General features: G+C 36.1%; 1 protein-coding gene across 6 annotated transcripts; it reads right to left on the bottom strand.

Moving 5' to 3' along the window:
- Positions 1-2966: 2966 nt before the first annotated feature.
- LOC103980791 (uncharacterized) lies at positions 2967-18671 on the bottom strand. Of its 6 annotated transcripts, XM_009397290.3 has the most exons (20): positions 18204-18670; positions 15999-16151; positions 14663-14841; positions 13208-13315; positions 10615-10785; positions 9998-10540; positions 9819-9893; positions 9614-9742; positions 9426-9500; positions 9123-9332; positions 8783-8935; positions 8469-8701; positions 8227-8344; positions 7980-8118; positions 7452-7656; positions 7271-7376; positions 7043-7183; positions 6836-6959; positions 6638-6754; positions 2967-3558 (listed from the first exon to the last, which is right to left on the bottom strand). In XM_009397290.3, the coding sequence occupies exons 1-20, from the start codon at positions 18427-18429 to the stop codon at positions 3176-3178; spliced, it is 3588 nt and encodes a 1195-aa protein (XP_009395565.2). In that variant the 5' UTR covers positions 18430-18670; the 3' UTR covers positions 2967-3175. The 6 variants fall into 6 exon arrangements, 4 of the variants coding, with proteins under 4 accessions (XP_009395565.2, XP_018680979.2, XP_065005697.1 ...); XM_018825434.2 differs by lacking the exon at positions 7271-7376 and having other exon boundaries at positions 7043-7088; XR_010496166.1 differs by lacking the exons at positions 2967-3558; positions 6638-6754; positions 7271-7376 and having other exon boundaries at positions 6896-6959; positions 18204-18671.
- Positions 18672-19768: the final 1097 nt, after the last annotated feature.

The following is a 19768-nucleotide window of genomic DNA, read 5'->3' as shown; positions in this document are numbered from 1 at the left end:
AACTGATGGTTTCGGTTTAACTCCATATCCGATAGGAAAATAAGAAAATCTTAGAATCTAGAATCAAAACTAATAGTTCCTGTTAGTGGAATCTGTAACCAAAACTGATGGTTTCGGTTTAACTCCGAATCTGATAGGAAAATAAGAAAATCTTAAAATCTAGAATCGAACCGGTAGTTCCGGTTAGTGGAATCTGGAACCAAAACTGATGGCTTCGGTTTAACTCCGATAGGAAAATAAGAAAATCTTAGAATCTAGAATCGAAACCGGTGGTTCCGGTTAGTGGAATCTGGAACCAAAACTGATGGTTTCGGTTTAACTCCGAATCCGATAGGAAAATAAGAAAATCTTAGAATCTAGAATGGAAACCGGTAGTTCCGGTTAGTGGAATCTGGAACCAAAACTGATGGTTTCGGTTTAACTCCGATAGGAAAATAAGAAAATCTTAGAATCTAGAATCGAAAGTTCCGGTTAGTGGAATCTGTAACCAAAACTGATGGTTTCGGTTTAACTCCAATAGGAAAATAAGAAAATCTTAGAATCTAGAATCGAAACCGGTAGTTCCGGTTAGTGGAATCTGGAACCAAAACTGATGGTTTCGGTTTAACTCCGATAGGAAAATAAGAAAAATCTTAGAATCTAGAATCGAAAGTTCCGGTTAGTGGAATCTGTAACCAAAACTGATGGTTTCGGTTTAACTCCAATAGGAAAATAAGAAAATCTTAGAATCTAGAATCGAAACCGGTAGTTCCGGTTAGTGGAATCTGGAACCAAAACTGATGGTTTCGGTTTAACTCCGATAGGAAAATAAGAAAAATCTTAGAATCTAGAATCGAAAGTTCCGGTTAGTGGAATCTGTAACCAAAACTGATGGTTTCGGTTTAACTCCAATAGGAAAATAAGAAAATCTTAGAATCTAGAATCGAAACCGGTAGTTCCGGTTAGTGGAATCTGGAACCAAAACTGATGGTTTCGGTTTAACTCCGATAGGAAAATAAGAAAATCTTAGAATCTAGAATCGAAACCGGTAGTTCCGGTTAGTGGAATCTGTAACCAAAACTGATAGTTTCGGTTTAACTCCGATAGAAAAATAAGAAAATCTTAGAATCTAGAATCGAAAGTTCCGGTTAGTGGAATCTGTAACCAAAACTGATGGTTTCGGTTGAACTCCAATAGGAAAATAAGAAAATCTTAGAATCTAGAATCGAAACCGGTAGTTCCGGTCAGTGGAATCTGGAACCAAAACTGATGGTTTCGGTTTAACTCCGATAGGAAAATAAGAAAATCTTAGAATCTAAAACTGATGATTTCAGTTTAACTCCGATAGGAAAATAAGAAAATCTTAGAATCTAAAACTGATGGTTTCGGTTTAACTCCAATAGGAAAATAAGAAAATCTTAGAATCTAGAATCGAAACCGGTGGTTCTGGTTAGTGGAATCTGGAACCAAAACTGATGGTTTCGGTTTAACTCCGAATCCGATAAGAAAATAAGAAAATCTTAGAATCTAGAATCGAAACCGGTAGTTCCAGTCAGTCGAATCTGGAACCAAAACTGATGGTTTCGGTTTAACTCTGAATCCGATAGGAAAATAAGAAAATCAAAATGTTCGACGAATTTGTCCCTTTCAATAGTTTAATTTAAGCAGTATCTTGAAAAAAAATATAAAAAAAGAAAAATAGGTAGAATCGAAACTGTCGGAACAGAATCAGAACAATCAGTTCTCGAATTGGGATCTGAGTTATTTGCCACCAATGACAATACACAAGTTAGAAGGTTTATGCAGCCTGTCTCTTGTTGAATCGAGAGATAGGACATGACCATCTTACGCTTTTCACAAGACCCACATGACCTCTCTCTTTTTCAATGGATAGAGAGGAACACGATTTGCTGGTGGTGAGAGATTCCGATGGCCTACATATAAGGCTTCTCCTCCTACGGCTACCGGGCCTTTGTTTTTTCCCTTCTTCTTCTTCTGATTGATGCATTAGACATGTATGTATATATATCCAATACATTTGCATGAATTACATCAAACATTCATGACAACGATTGGGTTCAAAATTTAGGGAGAACCTCTCTTCGAGGAAAGGGAAGAAATGATTTTATAATAACCTTTAACTAGGATGTCTCCTTGTGATCCATCGATAAATTTGTATAACCAATGCCTGCCTCGGTTGGTGAAGAAGCTTTGATGTGTTTTACACGGAGAACTAATTATTAATGAGACTAGAACTACTCGGTTGGTGAAGAAGCTTTGATGTGTTTTACACGGAGAACTAATTATTAATGAGACTAGAACTAATAACCGTAGTTCATCTTATTTCAACTAATATCAGGTATGGACCCATACCTGATACGAGCAAGTGGATTGTCCTCTACTAGGCGGTACCATAATCTGACTCCGTATTGTGCGATACAAGATTTGTACTGGACGGTAATGATCAAATCTGACCGTTATCATCCTATGCTAATACGGATCGAAATTGCAAATCTTGTTAAATGTTTCACTGACAGTGCATCTTATAGAAGTTTACTATAAAACTTGACAGATGTTTACTATAAAAGTTTTTTTCTAATTGAAAGAAATTTCTATTACTTGTACAACAATACACTAACCATCCAACATAGACTTATAATTGCAAAAGTTAACTGAAGAAAATCCATCTCAAGTTTTAGCCATGTTTATTACAAGAACATCTAATCAGCTCTAATCATCCAACTTCGACGTCTCATCAATCATAAACTGCAAAAGTCTTTTTTCTAATTGAAAGAAATTTCTATTACTTGTGCAACAATACACTAACCATCCAACGGAGACTTATAATTGCAAAAGTTAACTGAAGAAAATCCATCTCAAGTTTTAGCCGTGTTTATTACAAGAACATCTAATCAGCTCTAATCATCCAACTTGGACATCTCAGCAATCATAAAGGCATGAAAAACAAGTCGTCTGACAATGCAATATAAAGTTCAAAGAGGTGCAAAGTTTATTCCTTTGGTTCAATTTCATTATATTACAATGAATAACCACGAGTATCAAAAACGTCACTTATTACAAATCAAAGACTATTAATTAGAGAGTAAAGCAAATCTCTGTTGCACCTGTGGAGTCATTCTGACTGTATTGAGAACTTTCCTCAGGAGAGTATTTACCAATGGTGTCTCAAGGCTCTTTAGCCCGACTGTCTTGGAGGCTCCTCGGAACCCTTACCTTTGCCTCTTAAAATGTCACTGAAACTGCCCCTCAACATTTTCCTGAACCTTGTATCATCTTGCTGGGCTGGTGGACTTGGCTGTGGCGAAGCAGCATATTCGTGCGTGTCACCACCTTCTTTCTTTCCTAGACGGCCAGTCTCACCAAAGAAACTGCTAACTGAAGATGCAAGACCGATATGGCCGCCCATCGCTTTACTGATGTTTTCGAATGCCCCACCTGACCTCTCCTTCAGTATAATTTCCAATGCTTCCTTGTGAGCAGGATCTAGAGCATCCAGGTCTTTCAAAAGGTTTTGGATAGTGGGTACAAGGAAATCACGGATACTGGTGGCAGGAAGATCTGCAGAAAATGGAGAAGTCTGGCGAGAGTTCATATGCAAAATAAATATTGGAGTTCTTATAGATTCATAAACTAATCATGACTTGTCAACAGGAAGATCAACCCTATTCTTAAGAACACTTCCTGGTTGCTTTCATATTGCCATGTCCAAAAAACAAAAAGTACACATCAACAAAAATTGTAGAATTAGTAATCAACACTCAGGACTGAAATCGACAAGTTCCACTTGGTGGAATAAAAAGTTAATATTCGAAATTATCTTCTTAGGTGAAAATGAAACATAAATTGTAAGTCCAATGCAACAAACTCTTGCCGATATGTGATCTATGAAGGTTTAATGAATGTAGTCTTAATGCTGTAATCTTTTTCAAGAAGTTCCATGACTAGAACTAGAATTAATCATCCAGGTCAGAAGGAGCAACTCTAATGACATCAGCAGAGACTTCCAAAATGAAATATGTAAGGACCATGCTATTATGCTGACTGAATCACCACTATAAATTTTCTGGGGTGATATAGTCCATCACAGACCTAATATGTGGGGCTTAGATATGTGGGTTTCACTACATCAGGTATTACAACCCCAGAAAATTTTATTGGAGTGATCCAGTTGATCTAGATAGCATTTCCCCATCTGAATAGGTTTCAAGAAATCATAGATAACCAGCTACAATAACAACAGTCCTGCTTTAGCATGACTCTGGGTTTGTTGCTTGCACTTCTCTAGCAGATGGAGAATTATCATATTCATATCAAATGGCCGAAGCTGATAATCATGCAAACCAGAGTGCTTTCGTCAAACTTATAGCTCCCTGACATTGAAACAGATAAAGCTCAACTACACCAAGCCCTTTCCTGAACACCATAGGGATAGTAGTCCAGAATAAGCAATCTGAGATTTGGAGCTTTAAGTGCCAGAAGAGCAAAATCAATAGTCAACTAAGAATTTGCTTTTTGCTATGTTCATCTACTTTACTGTTTTAGTTACTACACTAGGCTTACCAAATCAAAACTGCAACCACATTATGATTGGCCTTTTTCTTCATATTTATTTCTGGAAGATGAAAAAATTTTGCAAACTAAGCCTACTCCCCTTTTAAAGGAATAAAGGGATTTTGCTATGTTCATCTACTTTACTGTTTTAGTTACTACACTAGGCTTACCAAATCAAAACTGCAACCACATTATGATTGACCTTTTTCTTCATATTTATTTCTGGAAGATGAAAAAATTTTGCAAACTAAGCCTACTCCCCTTTTAAAGGAATAAAGGGATTATCCATTCATGGCCTATGGTGTTCTTACCTGCTTGACCTATTACTTGTGTGATAGTCCTGGTGTAAGTTTGTCTTCATTATAGCCAAAGTTTGCACTCAACAGAAGCTAAAGAAAACTGATCCACGAGGACAACACAATGACTGATGGCACAATATGCTTGGTCTAGCCCTTGGTCTTCAGTGCTCAAGAATTATGGCACTGAAGACAAATTATATTAATTATGTCAACATCTATAAAGGCTAAACAAAAAGACTGGTCCAGTAGAAGTTATATGTCAAAAAGTGAAAATAGACATTCAAGTTTAGGAAATGATGATTAGGAAAAACATCATATCCAAATTGTAAAATCCACAAAGAATTCTGGTAGTTAATTATAGCAGTCACTGGTAAAGGAGGGACTCGGTGGATGAAGCTCCCACCTACGTGGAGTACAGGGAAGATAAATATATATAGATTTACCTCTACGAGTAGAGGCTTTAACACTAACAACCCAAGTTCAACAGTGGCAATCTTTCAGCGTTAAGGTTGCCCTGTTGACTTTTTTAACTAGAACAATCAAGACTTGTCTAAAAGAGAAATATTTGAAGGCATAACAAATAAAGTTTCATGCACATGTGCAACTTAGATAAATGAATGATAGCAGAAGACAAATACAATGTAAACATGATAATGTAAGATGAAAATCATTGTTAGAAGTTATAACAAAGTAATACATGAAAAATATATATCAATATTTATCTTGCAGCACATACGTAACAATTTCTTTTAATGTTAGGTTTACATTTAGTAAAATAACAAATATATGATTTTGAAGATCTAAAGGTAGGAATCAATGAGTAATGTCAAAAGAATTGCTTATATGAAACCTTTGAAAGAAACTAGTGCAAAATCCTGCTCACTGTTGAGAAATTCTGGCACTAATGAAGATCAGAGAATGGATAATCAAAAATGGAATTTTCATGTAAAATTAATCAGCAAAAGACTCACTAAATAACAAGAATTTGTGAATTTCATGCAACAATTTGAACTGCAACAGTGTTTCTTTAGTAAATGTGAGGTGAGTATGCAAATAAGATTATGTGAAACCAGGAAAAGGATGGATGAGAAAGGATGACAAAGTTTGGGGTACAGAAGACTCAACTTAAAAAGAGAATAGAAGATTAAATAAGTATCCAGGGACATGTGTCCACCATTGCCAAAGAGGAGAAATACTTCTTTACCTGTAGTTAATATTATAAAGAACATGGACAGAGAAAATCATTTTCTTTCTTCAACAAAATTAAGTTTCTAAGTCTTTACCTTGAGCGAACATAAACAGGAGATTCTTTGGGAAGGATTAGGGTAAACAGCCTTATCCCTACAAACAGGAGATTGTTTCTTAATCTGTCAACCAAATAACAAGAAAATAAACCAAGGAAGGTGATTCATCCAATTTACCTAAATCTGATTGACCAATACAAACCAGAAAGTTGTCAATAGTAGCCTTTTGCTAGTCTTTTTATGTCCCAATAATTTATTGTGTTCAATTTAAGAACTTCATTGTTATCATCTCTAAAAACATAAATAGCAGTTTTTTTAAATCCACTGATATTACAGTACAACAATCAATTGGCTTACGAAACTTACCTGTTTACTTCTACAACAGAATGTTCTAGTATGTCAACATGCTCTACTGGCAAGGTTAGATGGCAATATCAGAGCATGACTGATAACTAATGATACACAACGGTAATCCATTTGTCAATACTATCTTGCCAAGAAACTAAACAAAGCAAAAGGGAAATGGATCTGAAGGGAGCAAACCTGTGGCATCTAAAGCACGAACTGCCTCGCAAAGTACATTTGCTTTCTCACGGCGGTGTGTGATATCATTTCCATGAGATGGCATGCAAGTAAGTTGGAAAATTTTTGATAACAGATGTAAAAAAATGTCAAGGATAAATGCAGAGATTTAGAAGGAGGAAAAACCAAATTTCAGAATACCCAGAACATAAAGGATATATTCACGTAGCCTGTCTGTCGTATGTGGTACAGCCACAAGTAGTGCACGAACAACAGTAATTGTAGCTTCATGTGATCCATCTTCAAGAAAAGCATCCATTTGTATGCGTATCTTGTCAACAATCTAAAAGATAGTTGCTTTATCAGTCTACTTTTGGATATTTGTTTTAAAAACAATGGAATACTGTAATGGCAATTCCTTAATACCATATCATTTTTGAAATGCTGCGCAACAGCTCCAAATGCTTCTATGCTTGCATATTTCACATTTAAATTTGGATCAGAACCAAGAGTGACAAGAGCAGGCAAAACATGTGTAGAAGCAGCTTTTACATCAATATATGGCACCTAATTTTGCATAAATGTCATTAAAACATCCAATGATGTATAAAGAAAAAAAGAAAAGTAATTGAACTATTTGTGGCAGCAATTTACAATAACTTTCAAGAGAACTGCTGCATTGGTCTGCATATTCACATTGGCACTAACGACCATCTCCCATAGGATATTAAAAATGACTCCATGATGCTCATTGAATATGCTGGATTAAATCCAATTTTAGTGAAATCATATGAAAATAATGATCAAATACTACATATTATTTCAAAATACTAACCAAAGGAATCGAACTGCATCAATCACCTCAGCAGTGTGATGAACAAGCCATGAACCTTCTTGAGTATTGTTTTGCACTAGTAGTTTTCTCAAGTAATCTGATAATTTTTCATGAATAGTTGGAGCACCCAAAATTCCAGATAACAATAACGGAAGAATGCACATGACAGAAAGATTCTCTGCCACAGAGGTTTTAGGTTGCAGTCCTGCAATAAAGGAAAAGAAAAGCAAGATCAGCAGTCATTACCAAAGAATGCTCACATTGCTAATGATATTATTAGTTATAAAGTATAATCTTCCAAAGATGCTGTGAGCTGAATCTTAACCCATCAAGTTGGTCAACCATTATACAATCCTTGGTTCCTAATTAATAAAAAAATTAAACAGGAGAAGGGTGCCGTGACGTGGGTACACAGATATGTTTAGTAGGTCATAATGTAAGCTCAAAAACCTCAGAAAAACTAAGCCACAATGAATTAATTTTGAAATGAAAGGATACATAATCACACGCTTGAGATGGTCTTAATACCTTTGATTCTGGACTTCATGGATAAAGGAAAAAATGTCAAATCTGCACCATCACCATTGCCAACAGCTATCAGGAAAACAGGAAGCATTATATGCACAAGGTATTGCTCCCCAAAGAATTCAGATACATCCAGAAGGTACTTTGTTTGCAAAGAAAAATCAAGAAATGGATGTCAGAGTTCATTATCCAGAGAAAATGCAGCAAGTTTAAAGTGCATTAATTGAGTTAGCACTAATTACAATCTTACCCTTGTGATTCGAGTTCTCAGATTGTCTTCCTTGTGAGATAAGAGGCAGGAAAGCTGAATCAAGTCAGGAAGACAATCCACGTGCATCCAATCAAACATTGGCCAAATTGCACGACCCCTATCCAACGTATTTGAGGAAAATGCATAAATAAGCTAATGTTAAAGCAAGATAAAACTAATTCAGAACCAATATGTTCCAGGAATGGACAGATTAGAGGGTCCTCAATTTGTGAGTAGCTAACCCTGCATATAACTGAAGCAAAGACATGGAGAAGAAGGAATTTTGTTGTTCTGAAGTGGTAAGAGACTCCATAGCAGAGCTAAAAGGGCATGTTTCAATAGCTTTACGATGGACAAATGGCAGCAACCCTGTCAACATCCGAAGCAGTACATCAATATTCCAGTGCTCTCGTTCTCCTAGAACACGGAGATGAGAATCTACAGATCCTTCAACTCCTGATAGAGGTGGACACCGCTGACAAATTATGTGTCAGTGTACTAGCAAGAAAGTCGAAAACCATAATGCCAAAGGTCTGAAGATACGAAACATAGATACCTGAGCAGAACCTAAAATGTGGGAGAGTATGACTCGTAGAACATGGTCCAGTTTAGCACCCCAATTTACTACTGCAGGAACAAGTTCTTTGATTGTGGTATCAACAACCGCTCCTGAAGGATCACATACCAACTGGAACATGAGCTCTTCAACCTATGAAACATAAAGATGAATTTTAGATAAGAATTCCAGCTGTGAGCATTTTCTTTAACCAGGAAGTGAGCCCCTAGCCCACTCCTGGTGCCATTTGTTCCAGCCTATCATACAGCTTACATGTTAGACAATTCTGTGAACTCAAATTTCTGCTCCATGATGGCCTCTGAGCATTAGTGAGGCTGACCTTAAAATATTTGTCCAAATTTGGAAAGAGTGGAAGCAACAGTGCCAAGTTATGAGCAGCAGCTTCTCGAACAATTGTGGCAGAATCTTCAATTAGTTGCTGAATGATGGATAGAATAAGAGAATCACGAATTTCAGGTCGAACAAACTCTGCAAGTTCGCCACATGATTGAGCAACTAATAGCCTACGCTCCTCATATTTGTGATTAATCTGCATATCAGTTTCATAACATAGTCCCATCAGGGAAAAATAAATAACAGATTGCCTAAATAGATGAAGCAGATTAAGCCAACCATTGGGTACCTGTTCCCAACACTGAGGAAGCAACTCTGTTTCAGTTCTCATCTCTCCAACATTTTTAGCTAGGCTTACACTGGCCTGAAAAGGAAAACACAGAACTCCTTAAGCTACAATTTTCTTTATTAAGAAAAATAAAGAAATAAAAAAATATTGAAATCATTTAGTAACCATGTCTTAATGAAGTAACTCACATCCATAATGATGCGCCGCTGCTGTTCATCTGGCCGTTTTATAAGATTAAACAATGTGTGTGTTAGGGAATCTCTCACTGCGCTATCTGGATGGCGTTCAATAGCACACATAATCAATGGAAGAAGCTCCTGCATTTGTAAGTCATAAATAATATAATCTAATGTTTCAGAAAAATGGAGACAGAAAGAAACTTCAAATAAGAACCTCACGATGGTTGATCAGAACATAGGGAACAATCTTGGGTAATGCATCTGAAAGTATTTGTATGGTCTCCAGTGCCTAACAAGAAACAAGAAGCTAAACCTGTTTGCATATAATATTATATAACCACCAAAATGAAGTATGCTAATGCTTAAAAATAACAAACGTTTTCAAGTATTTACCATCTTTTGAGTTTTCCCCCTCTTGGGACTCTCTGAATTTTGGTTCAATCCTTTATCCTCAGACTTCAATTCAGAAATGAGTTTATGAACATTCTCTTGGTATTCAACACTATCATTACAAGAAACATTTGCTGCATCAGAAACAATATTATGAGGCCTGGATCTGACATCTTCAGAAGCTTGGTAACCATGATTCTCATCTGAATTAGTAGAAACTAAGTCAACAGATTTAGATACAACAGCTACTTCATTGATCTCAACCACTTTTTCCTCTGATTGCACATCCTCGCTAAGAGCTATAATGGGTTCTGGATTTCTTGTTGTGGAATCAACACCTTTTAAGTCTTCTAGTTCACCATATGAGGTTTTCTTTTCTTCCTTAGACTTGTCAGTATAAGGAGCCTTTGTGCTTTCACTTTCTCCAGCTGTCCAGCTTCTGCTAGCTCGGGCTCCTTCTATGTGCATCTTCAGTGCTGTGATTTCAGCTCTGCAGTCATTAAGTTGCTTTCTCTGTAGATCCATGGACTGCTTAAGATTCTGTACCTTCAGAACAACACAGATGTTAGTTCTATGTCCATGAAACTAACTTGCAGAAAGATTATGGACAGGACCGATACCAGAGTATCCTTATCTTTTAAATCCTTCTTTACACCTTCCAAGTTACTTGTTAGAACTACTATCTGACTATCAGCCAGTTCCTTGTTTCTACGCATGGACTCTTTCTCATCATTGAGCCTCTGATTTTCTTTAATAAAAAAATCATTTTCTCGAAGAAGGGAAATCTTCTCCTGCAGCAAGACAATTCATTATGAAACAGAGTCAAATGTTGCTCCATATGTTGTTTGGAATATTGTAATAGGAACTTTGCAAAAGAAAATAATATAGATGATTGTCCTTGGGTGAAAGTTATTAGTGGATTCCATTAATATTGTGAAAACCTATAACCATAACATCTGCACATATTCATGTATGAAGCATACATATAAATGCAATATATCAGTATGACAGATTATGGATAAACTTATATGTCAAACCTTGAAAAAAAAAAAAGATGTAAAAGACATTGTAAACATATAACTATCACATATGATGATGCTTGAGATTTTTTCTATATTTTTAGAATATATAGCAACATATCATGGTGAACAATAACAAGTGCGTAACTGTCATCCCTAACCTGTTCATCATGGAAAATGGTACTTCAAGCCATGTTTGATGTTTCAGGTACCAGGCCTGTGCCAGTCACCTGCTGAACCGGCATGAGTTTAGTACATCCTGATGTACAGACACATGGTATGCCGGTACATGCCATATAACTTTTTCTAAGATTTGAATATACATGGTTGCATGAGCCACGATCGATGCCACTAACCCAACAAATCATTAGACTAGTAAGTGTTGTTGTTATGCATTAGTCTAGGCGAAGAACCATGCTTCAAGCATATAGAGAAGATAAGAAGAATTTATTATAAATTATTTAATGCCATTAGTCATAGACTCCTAAAATAATGTTTCACGTGAAGAGTTTATGAACAATATAACTAGTTGTATACATATTTTGTCTAAAATCAAATTATCAGCATGCAAGATATACAAAATCTTCTCAACTATCACTGATATATTTCCAAAGCATCCTAAAAGTACTGAATCAGTTCTCTTTTCCCTTTTTGTGTCTTGCCAATACCTCCATGCTGGCATGGCAGTGTGTCATGCCTTGCCAGCAGCATGTACTGAGCCAATCAGGAGCCAGCCGGCAACCACATCACCTTGCTTCTTCCTGCCTTCTCATGTTCGTTGTATCTCCAATTGCTTTAGAGCTGGTAGGTTCTAGATCAGAACAAAGGCACCAAAAATGAACCATTGTTGACGACCACACCACCTTGTTCTCTGCTGCCATCAATGGTATAAACCTTTGCCCCAGTGAAGGTCAGGGTTTGTATGGTACACTCGACTTTTTCTATTTGATGATCAAGTGAATCTATTGGACCACAAGAAGCAGCCAGACATAGGTGTTTCTGCATTTACTTCCCCAAGCCTGAGTTGAATTGACTGCTAGTAATCTAGTCTGATTGGCAAGTCAGAGTGGATCAGATTGACCTGCAAAACCAATCACCTAGGTTCAGTTCCAGGATCTTCAGCGAGATGGAGGTTGGGTCATATGCGGGTCAACACTTTACATTTGAGATCGATCAGACTCGAAATGAAACAAACCATTGCCAGCTCTTGATCCCAAAATGATGAATGTAGGACAAACAATAGTGTCTCCAAGTCATTATTGCATTTCCAAACTAGACATAAGAGTTCCATGTAAGTTTGAAACTAGGCTACTAAAATTGGAATACTACCTTGTCTACTGCTAGTCATTGCGTACTAGCTATGATCTCTACCAGCAGCCAACAGACACCAAATGGTGGGCTGAGGCTGCCAATCACCAAAGGTTAGTCGAGTGGCAGCCATGATGTGCAACACCATTCTTCAGTCCGCTAATGATTAACAATCAAAATATGCCAACTGTTGGCTACAGCTACTTGTGTCCTATAGTCTTTGACTGCTGATCATCAAATAATTATTTATAGTGCTATATCAGCAGTTGGTCATCACTGACGTAAAAGATATTTACAATCTCCAGCATCCTGAAATGCCCTATGCTTACCTTGAAAGCGACAAAAGAAAAGAGAGATAAGACATGTTTCTTTTCCACATCTACAGTTATTAAAGAAAACTCACGGATCAAGTAACTAATTTTCCTTTGTCCATTTATGATAAATCAAATAGTAAACTTCACAATCATTCTGGAAACATCATCCAGTAAAGTGACACTTTTTGACTGCAGCGACTACTACAAAACAAAACAAGCCCTTCATTAAGCTTGTGAAAGTATGATCTATTAATGAAAACATCCTCAACATGTATTAAACAGAAAAAATGACATAGGGCCTCGAAAGCAAATACAATGATTGTACATGAACACCTGAATGGTATAAAATGTCATTTTGAGGGCAAAAAGCACTTTGCACAGATTTATGGATACTACAATCGAACATGGAATACAACTAATTTGGATTTGAACCAAAACTTGCCAAATAAAACAAAAAGACAACAATTGGTTGAAGTATAGTCCATCCTCAATACTTCTTCATCAAATATTGCTTATTCCACAACCAAAAGAAGAAATAACTATAAACTTGTCAGGAATGTTGGATAAAGTACCTCAGCAGCCTCTGAGGTGGATGAAAGATACTGATAATAATAACGACGCAAAGCATCAGAAACACAAGCTGAACTTTTCAGCCACACATCTAGGTTTTGATCAGTGACCTACAATACAATAAGGCAACATAAAATGTGCTCAAGCAAGTCATGCACAAGAATGAATAGAGAAAGCATTAGTATCAAGAAAAGCATAAACAGAATCAAGGAATAGGAAAATTTTAGTCAATTAATATACAGGAATGTAAATGATGTGCTTGAGAGAGCATGAGCAGATTATAAGGATGCCATGTGCATCAGCTTTCTGTACCATGTTAGAAAGTGTAATTGTTGCAATGGGGGATACTGAGACTTGTTAGCATGGTATTCAAAAGCCATGTTCCCACCATGGAAAAAACATAACCTCTGCTTACTAATATAAGTGTTCTTTGAGTCCTTCACTTCACATACTCGGAATTATTGCAATGAAGGTGTCAACCTCTCTTGTTTCACTGAAGTAGGAAAATCTTGACAATCCATCTAAAAAGATTTCATCCTTTAGAAAAAGATAACATTGATTTACACACGTGTTCCCCATTCATGTCCAACTAAAGCTTATACCAACATGGTTTCCTATTATCTATTGCAATCATGCTGCAAATCATGATCATTTTATAAAACTAGTCAAAATCATGACAAATCAATATTTCATAAACTATCATATCTACATACTAAACAGATCCTCTAAACCCATGCACATCAGAAAATTAATCTTTGTTTGTTGCAACGCACAAAAACCCCAAAGCGCCAGTCTATCAAAGGCTTACACCAAGAATCGCATATGCTGGCCATCAAGTATATCAACTATAAGATACCGAATGCATCAGTGTCTGGGTGTGTCGAGTATGAAGTGGTTTATAACAGATACCTCAGCAACTTTTGCCAGTATGTAACCATCAGGGATGTGTCATGACATAAATCATACACGAAACAGAACAAGTATGATTATAGTATTGAATAAAAAGAAATAAGTGCAAATGAGAGTACTAGGCAAACACAGGTAGAATTGCATGTGTGGAAATATAGGACAGATGTGTGGAAAAAGAAAAGGTAGAACCCAAGAAGTTAGCCAATAGCATATGAAGATAGATTTGTGTGAACCATGTGATTCCAACAAACAAATTTGAAATGCACAAAGCAACAAAGAATATGAGGAGAAACTAGATACCAGCAGAGTAAATATATCAGTTTTTCTTCTGGCAGTTGTCTTCACAGTCCTGCTTTTTTGTTGATTAATTGATGGCACATGATTAAATAGTACAGCTAAAAGATTTTTTAGCTTTGTGTTAAGGCTGTCCTTTACTTGAAATGAATATTTATAAATTTATTATGTGAAATGAATAACCAGCCTGCTGATATAGTTGAACTAGAAATTTTTTATAAATTTTTGCAATCATACAATAAAGACCTACTCACCTCTTCAAGAAATGTCATAGCTGTAAGGCGGTACCCAGCAAAGAGCAAGTATTCCTTCACAGCACAATTTAGATCTTTCCGTTCAGTGTCCTTTAACGGGCCTAAAGAGACAGAAGAGATCTTCCTCGTGTTATGTAGAGTTGTAGGGCCATTAGTCACCGAAATATCTGAACTGGACCCTGAACTAGAATTTAAGAATAGCATTAATGTAATGTTGTCATAAAATAATATTTTCAAGACAAAGGCACAAAATAAGTATTAATCATTTAGCAACCCATTGATATGATAAATCTCATGCAATTTGCATGTAAAATACAAACCAAGAACATATAGTTACAATTGCCAAACTGTCATGAATTTAAATTGATAAAAAAAATGACAATAGCAAGATAATAGTTTTCGAACAAGATGAAAGCATGTTTGATGCGGGCATTGAGTTTCGAGAGATTATGAGCTCTTACCACCTATGTTATTATTTTGTACAGTCTACTTTATGGATCCCAGGCATTATATACAAGTTTATGGTTGATGGAGGTATCTACTACATAAACATTAATGTAAAAGGAGAGCGAGTATATGTTTGCTACGAGTTTACATACTAAACAAAATGTAACTTGTTTTACATTTTGATGGAGCCATCTACTACACATGCATTAATGTAGAAGGAGGGTGAGTATACGTTTGATAAGAGTTGACAGGCTAAACAAAACAAAACTTGTTTTACATTTTGTTCATAGACATGTTTTCATTCTCATAGATTACTCACTTTGAAGCTTTTAAAAAAGAAAAAAAACTTATTGTCAGAAATTTGATCCATGAAGAGATCCAACATAGGACCCACCATAATTATGATACAAGCCTGGTTATATCTAAGATTGCTTCAGAAGTTCCATCTTGTTCTATTAAGTTCAAAATTACCAAGCAATCAAGTAGACAGTGAAAATAATACACATATTACAAAAAGAAAATTCAAAAAAATTAAGATTTTATTAACATAATGATCAAAAGATCTCAACATTATGCATGCCAGCACCTTAGGATTTTCTTTTCCTGTTTTTATCTAGGATAGATGATTTCTGTTTAGTAACCCATAATCTGAAATCACAGTGTGCAACAAAACATTCTTATACCATCTTGATTTTACTATCTAGCCACAATAGTAATGCATTTACCTTAGGTATGAGTTCAACTGTTTGATTCTAAAATAAATACCTAGCAGAAAGATTCTAAGTCACTGACAGGATGGACTATTGTAAATTAATTGTATCTAACACATTTTCATCTATTGCATGCTTCACACAAATCATAGGGATTATATTAAACATTAAGAACGGACCATTAAGGTCATCAGGAAAATATTGTTTTTGCTTTTGTAACTCCTCCCTGAGTCTTGACAAGTCTTCTTGGGCTAAACGAAGCTCATATTCAGTGATTGCCAACTTTTCTTCTACTGTTACTTTCTCTTCTAGCACATTTTGTGCATCTGCAACTGGAACAAGTTCAAGAAATATCATATGAATTAATCACACAAACCATGAGCCAACTGCAGTTGATGGAACCAAATTTATCACATACAATCAACAAAACAAAATTACATTTTTGGACATAAAAAACATAGAAGTTCTACTTTATGTTGCTTGAACTACCAATTCCAATGATCACAATTGGAACTTAACAATTTGATGTAGGATGAAAGGATGAAGGGGCTCTAGGTGCAAAGAAAATACGTATTTTGTTTCATAAAGGTGGAAGAAAAAAGAGAGGGAGGAGAAGACAAATACCACTCTCACTCTGGTTCTAATGCATCACACAAACCTTGCTCCTACACAGGATAAGCATCATGCATGGATGATGACATCAAGCCATCAAACCTTGTTCCTACACAGGATAAGCATCATGCATGGATGATGGCATCAAGCCATCAGGGGATATATACCATATTCTGGACTCTTAAGAATCGCCCCTAGGAATGAATGTCTTATACATCCATACACATAATAAGAGAAGAAAATTTTCATTCATTTAGTCATGTCCTTCACTACAACTCTTCCAACTTTTCTTAGAACTCCCAAGTACAAGAAGAGAAAAGAAACAAAAATTCCAATTCTTAAAATCAATGGTTAATCATACTGATCATCCTGTTTACAATTTCTGTAGAATCTTAACTTCCATTTTCACTTCATAAAATGATCTTACTAGATAGCAAAATCTTCAATGGGAATTAATTGCCTTTCATGTAGAGCATCTTCAGTCAACATTATCTTCCATTTTCTTAAATTTTAACTCAGCTTTTATTTCCTCCTTGGTCAATCTTGGTATTGTGATGTAGAAATGCATAAAATGTTGTCCTGATTCAAATGATTACATTTGTCGAAAACATCAAATCAACAGGATATTGTAAAGATCAAATTACAACAAAAGATCCTGCATCACATTTTTTTTCTTTCCTTTTTTGGCAGAGGAAGAAATCTGCAAACTTATTGACCTCAACAATTGCAACTAAAAATTGTCATATATTTTATAAAAATACTCGTAAAATCTTAAATTTACTATAATTGAATAGAAATTTTCAAATCCAAGGTTTTTGTTGTATATAGTCTAATGGATTTCTATTACTATACTTAAAAAACAGTCCTAAAAATATCTCAACGCTGATAAACCTAGGAATTTGTATCAAAAGTGTCCAACATTTTGAACTTATAATCGACCAAGAATGGTAAAGGAAAAGCTAAGATCACTGGTCCAAAGTTATGGTGACCTGAAATTGAGTTATGGATCACCAAATTTGGCTCCAATTATATTGGCTGCAACGAAACATCAAATAATAGTGGGAAACAACATGACATTTGAGGATCTGAAAACGGCTAGTGGTAGAGGTTGCAAGTAAGTCCATAAAGTTTACATATTTACTCAAAAAAGATATCACAACTTGGTCAAGCTTCAAAGAAGAGTCAGAGGAACCGACAATAATAAATTTCAGGTTGCTAGAGAGTTTCCAGGAGATCCATCACGTTAAAAAATAACATCTTTAGACGTGAATGGATCATTTTGAAAAAAAGAAACCGAACGAAGAGGATCAAAGAATCCAAAATAGTTGCATCAGAGTCTTGACAAACAAATAAACACATATCAATAGCAACCCAATGATCTTACCATTATCCATGTCCATTGCCAAATGGCCGCATAAGAGTACCGACCGATCATGAAGATCGATCGCATAATGATATTACAATTTAAATTGCTGAAACAAATCCAGTCGTTGTTATCATGAAAATATATGATCAATCGAATGGCCTAAAAATCTCAGATCAATCTTACGAAAATGAAACAGCAAGCACGTTCACCCCAAGGCTGGTCTTGTTTGTTTAGACGTCATCAAACATGTTCTACACAAATCATATGGATGCCTTGGCTGTTTAACGCCACAACAATCATAAGAACGTGATTCCTTTTTTCAAGAAAAACCATTTGGCGAAACGGAATGAGACAAGAAGGGGTCCAAAAGGGGATCAGGAGGAGAGGAAGGGTCTGCGAATCGAACCTCGGAGGGCGTTGAAGCGGGAGATCTGGTCGGAGGGGAAGAGGGCGGGGTCGGCGAAGAAATTTCGAAGGCGGATGGCCTGGTCATGGTGGCCGTCCTCGACCAGCTCGTGGAGGAGCTCGAAGGCGGTGAGTAGGTAGTTCTCCTGCAGCAAGAAGTTCACCACGCAGTTGCACAGCGACGTCCGCTCCACGTCCATCGCCCGCCTCGACGCCGGATCCCCCATCCCTCCTGCTGAAACGAAAATGGATCCCTCCTCCGGTCGTCTTCTCACACCATACGGGGGAGAACGAGATCGAGCGCAATCATATGGCGAAAGAGAATGTCAAATGTCGATGCGGAACAACAGATGAGGTTTCACGGGTCACCACCACACCACGGAAGGCGCGTCGTGGGGAACTAGCAAGAGAGGGAGAAGGAATAGTCGACGCTTGCCTCCTCTGTGCGCGGAAAGGAGACGGGTCCGTGTTTGGATCCCCCCGCCTACTTTAATCGATGTGGCGTTTAGAGTTGACTTAGATTGCGATTTGTGATCCTAATTAATCTCGATATGTGATAGCATTATAACAACTGTTATAATATGTTAACGCGTTTACGCTCATTATAACAGCTGTTATATGATGATGGTTTCAAAATTGAGTTGAGTTGATCAATTATCTACCAAATTACTTATTCGTGAATGGCATCAACAGTTGCATTGCTTTTGTTTAGCTGACTATTTTCTCATGGAATCAGGAAAGGGAGACACACCCAATAATTTGACAGAGTGGCATATATCCGTTGAGGATTTGAATCAAGTGGTACGTGTCTTCGAAATTTGATATTAAAAAAATACACTAATAATTAAAAGTGAATATAGGAAGCATTAAATATTTCGATAGATACGGCAAAATAATTAAGGGAGGGAATAATAGGATCAATCACGAATACTACGAACATAAACATGGATTTTGTTTGGAATATTTTTAATGAATGGCGTAATAGATAGACAACGGTTAAATTTGGTCAATGCAGTCAACATTTTTATGCCTCAGCCCAGCCCAGCCCAATAATTGGACCGGCCCAGTAATTTCCAACCTCGTTCTCCCCGAACCGGTTGGTCGATATCAACCAAACTGGTCCAGGCTCAAACCAGCATTTGATTGTACGCATGCACATATTCAAGGACTGCATTTACCAAAATACCCCCGGTTTCCATCCACAAAATATCACTTATAGGTAAAACTATAAATATATAACCATAATCATAATTATATATTCTATAATTTTAGTAGTAGTCAAATATACATGTCTCATAGTTAGTCTCAATAATAATAATAATAATAATAATAATAATAATAATAAATATCTTAATTATTTCAGATAGGATCTTTTATCATCATTGAGCTATGCAAAAAATAAATAAATTTTTAGATCTCTCCATAAGACTAATTGTCTTAGCTCTTCTAATTATAATATTAATAGGTTTTTTACTTATATCATCTTAAATTTCTCATTTAATCCTTATTTAATACTACATCTAATTGTACATAAATAATTTTTATTTAATTATTTTAGAACCTCTA

The sequence above is a fragment of the Musa acuminata genome, chromosome BXJ3-4, assembly GCF_036884655.1.
Source record: "Musa acuminata AAA Group cultivar baxijiao chromosome BXJ3-4, Cavendish_Baxijiao_AAA, whole genome shotgun sequence".
NCBI classification, from domain to species: domain Eukaryota; kingdom Viridiplantae; phylum Streptophyta; class Magnoliopsida; order Zingiberales; family Musaceae; genus Musa; species Musa acuminata.
Note: the sequence above shows the minus strand (reverse complement) of the source record. Positions and strands in the feature narration are given on the sequence as shown.

What these genes read in the sequence shown, in the direction of transcription:
- LOC103980791 (XM_009397290.3), bottom strand. Translation starts at nt 18,429, where the DNA reads ATGGGGGATCCGGCGTCGAGGCGGGCGATGGACGTGGAGCGGACGTCG. An exon ending in ACATTTTAGGTTCTGCTCAG is followed by an intron (nt 8,702 to 8,782) that starts GTATCTATGTTT and finishes ATAATTTGTCAG; the next exon opens with CGGTGTCCACCTCTATCAGG. An exon ending in CATGAAGTCCAGAATCAAAG is followed by an intron (nt 7,657 to 7,979) that starts GTATTAAGACCA and finishes CCTTTATTGCAG; the next exon opens with GACTGCAACCTAAAACCTCT.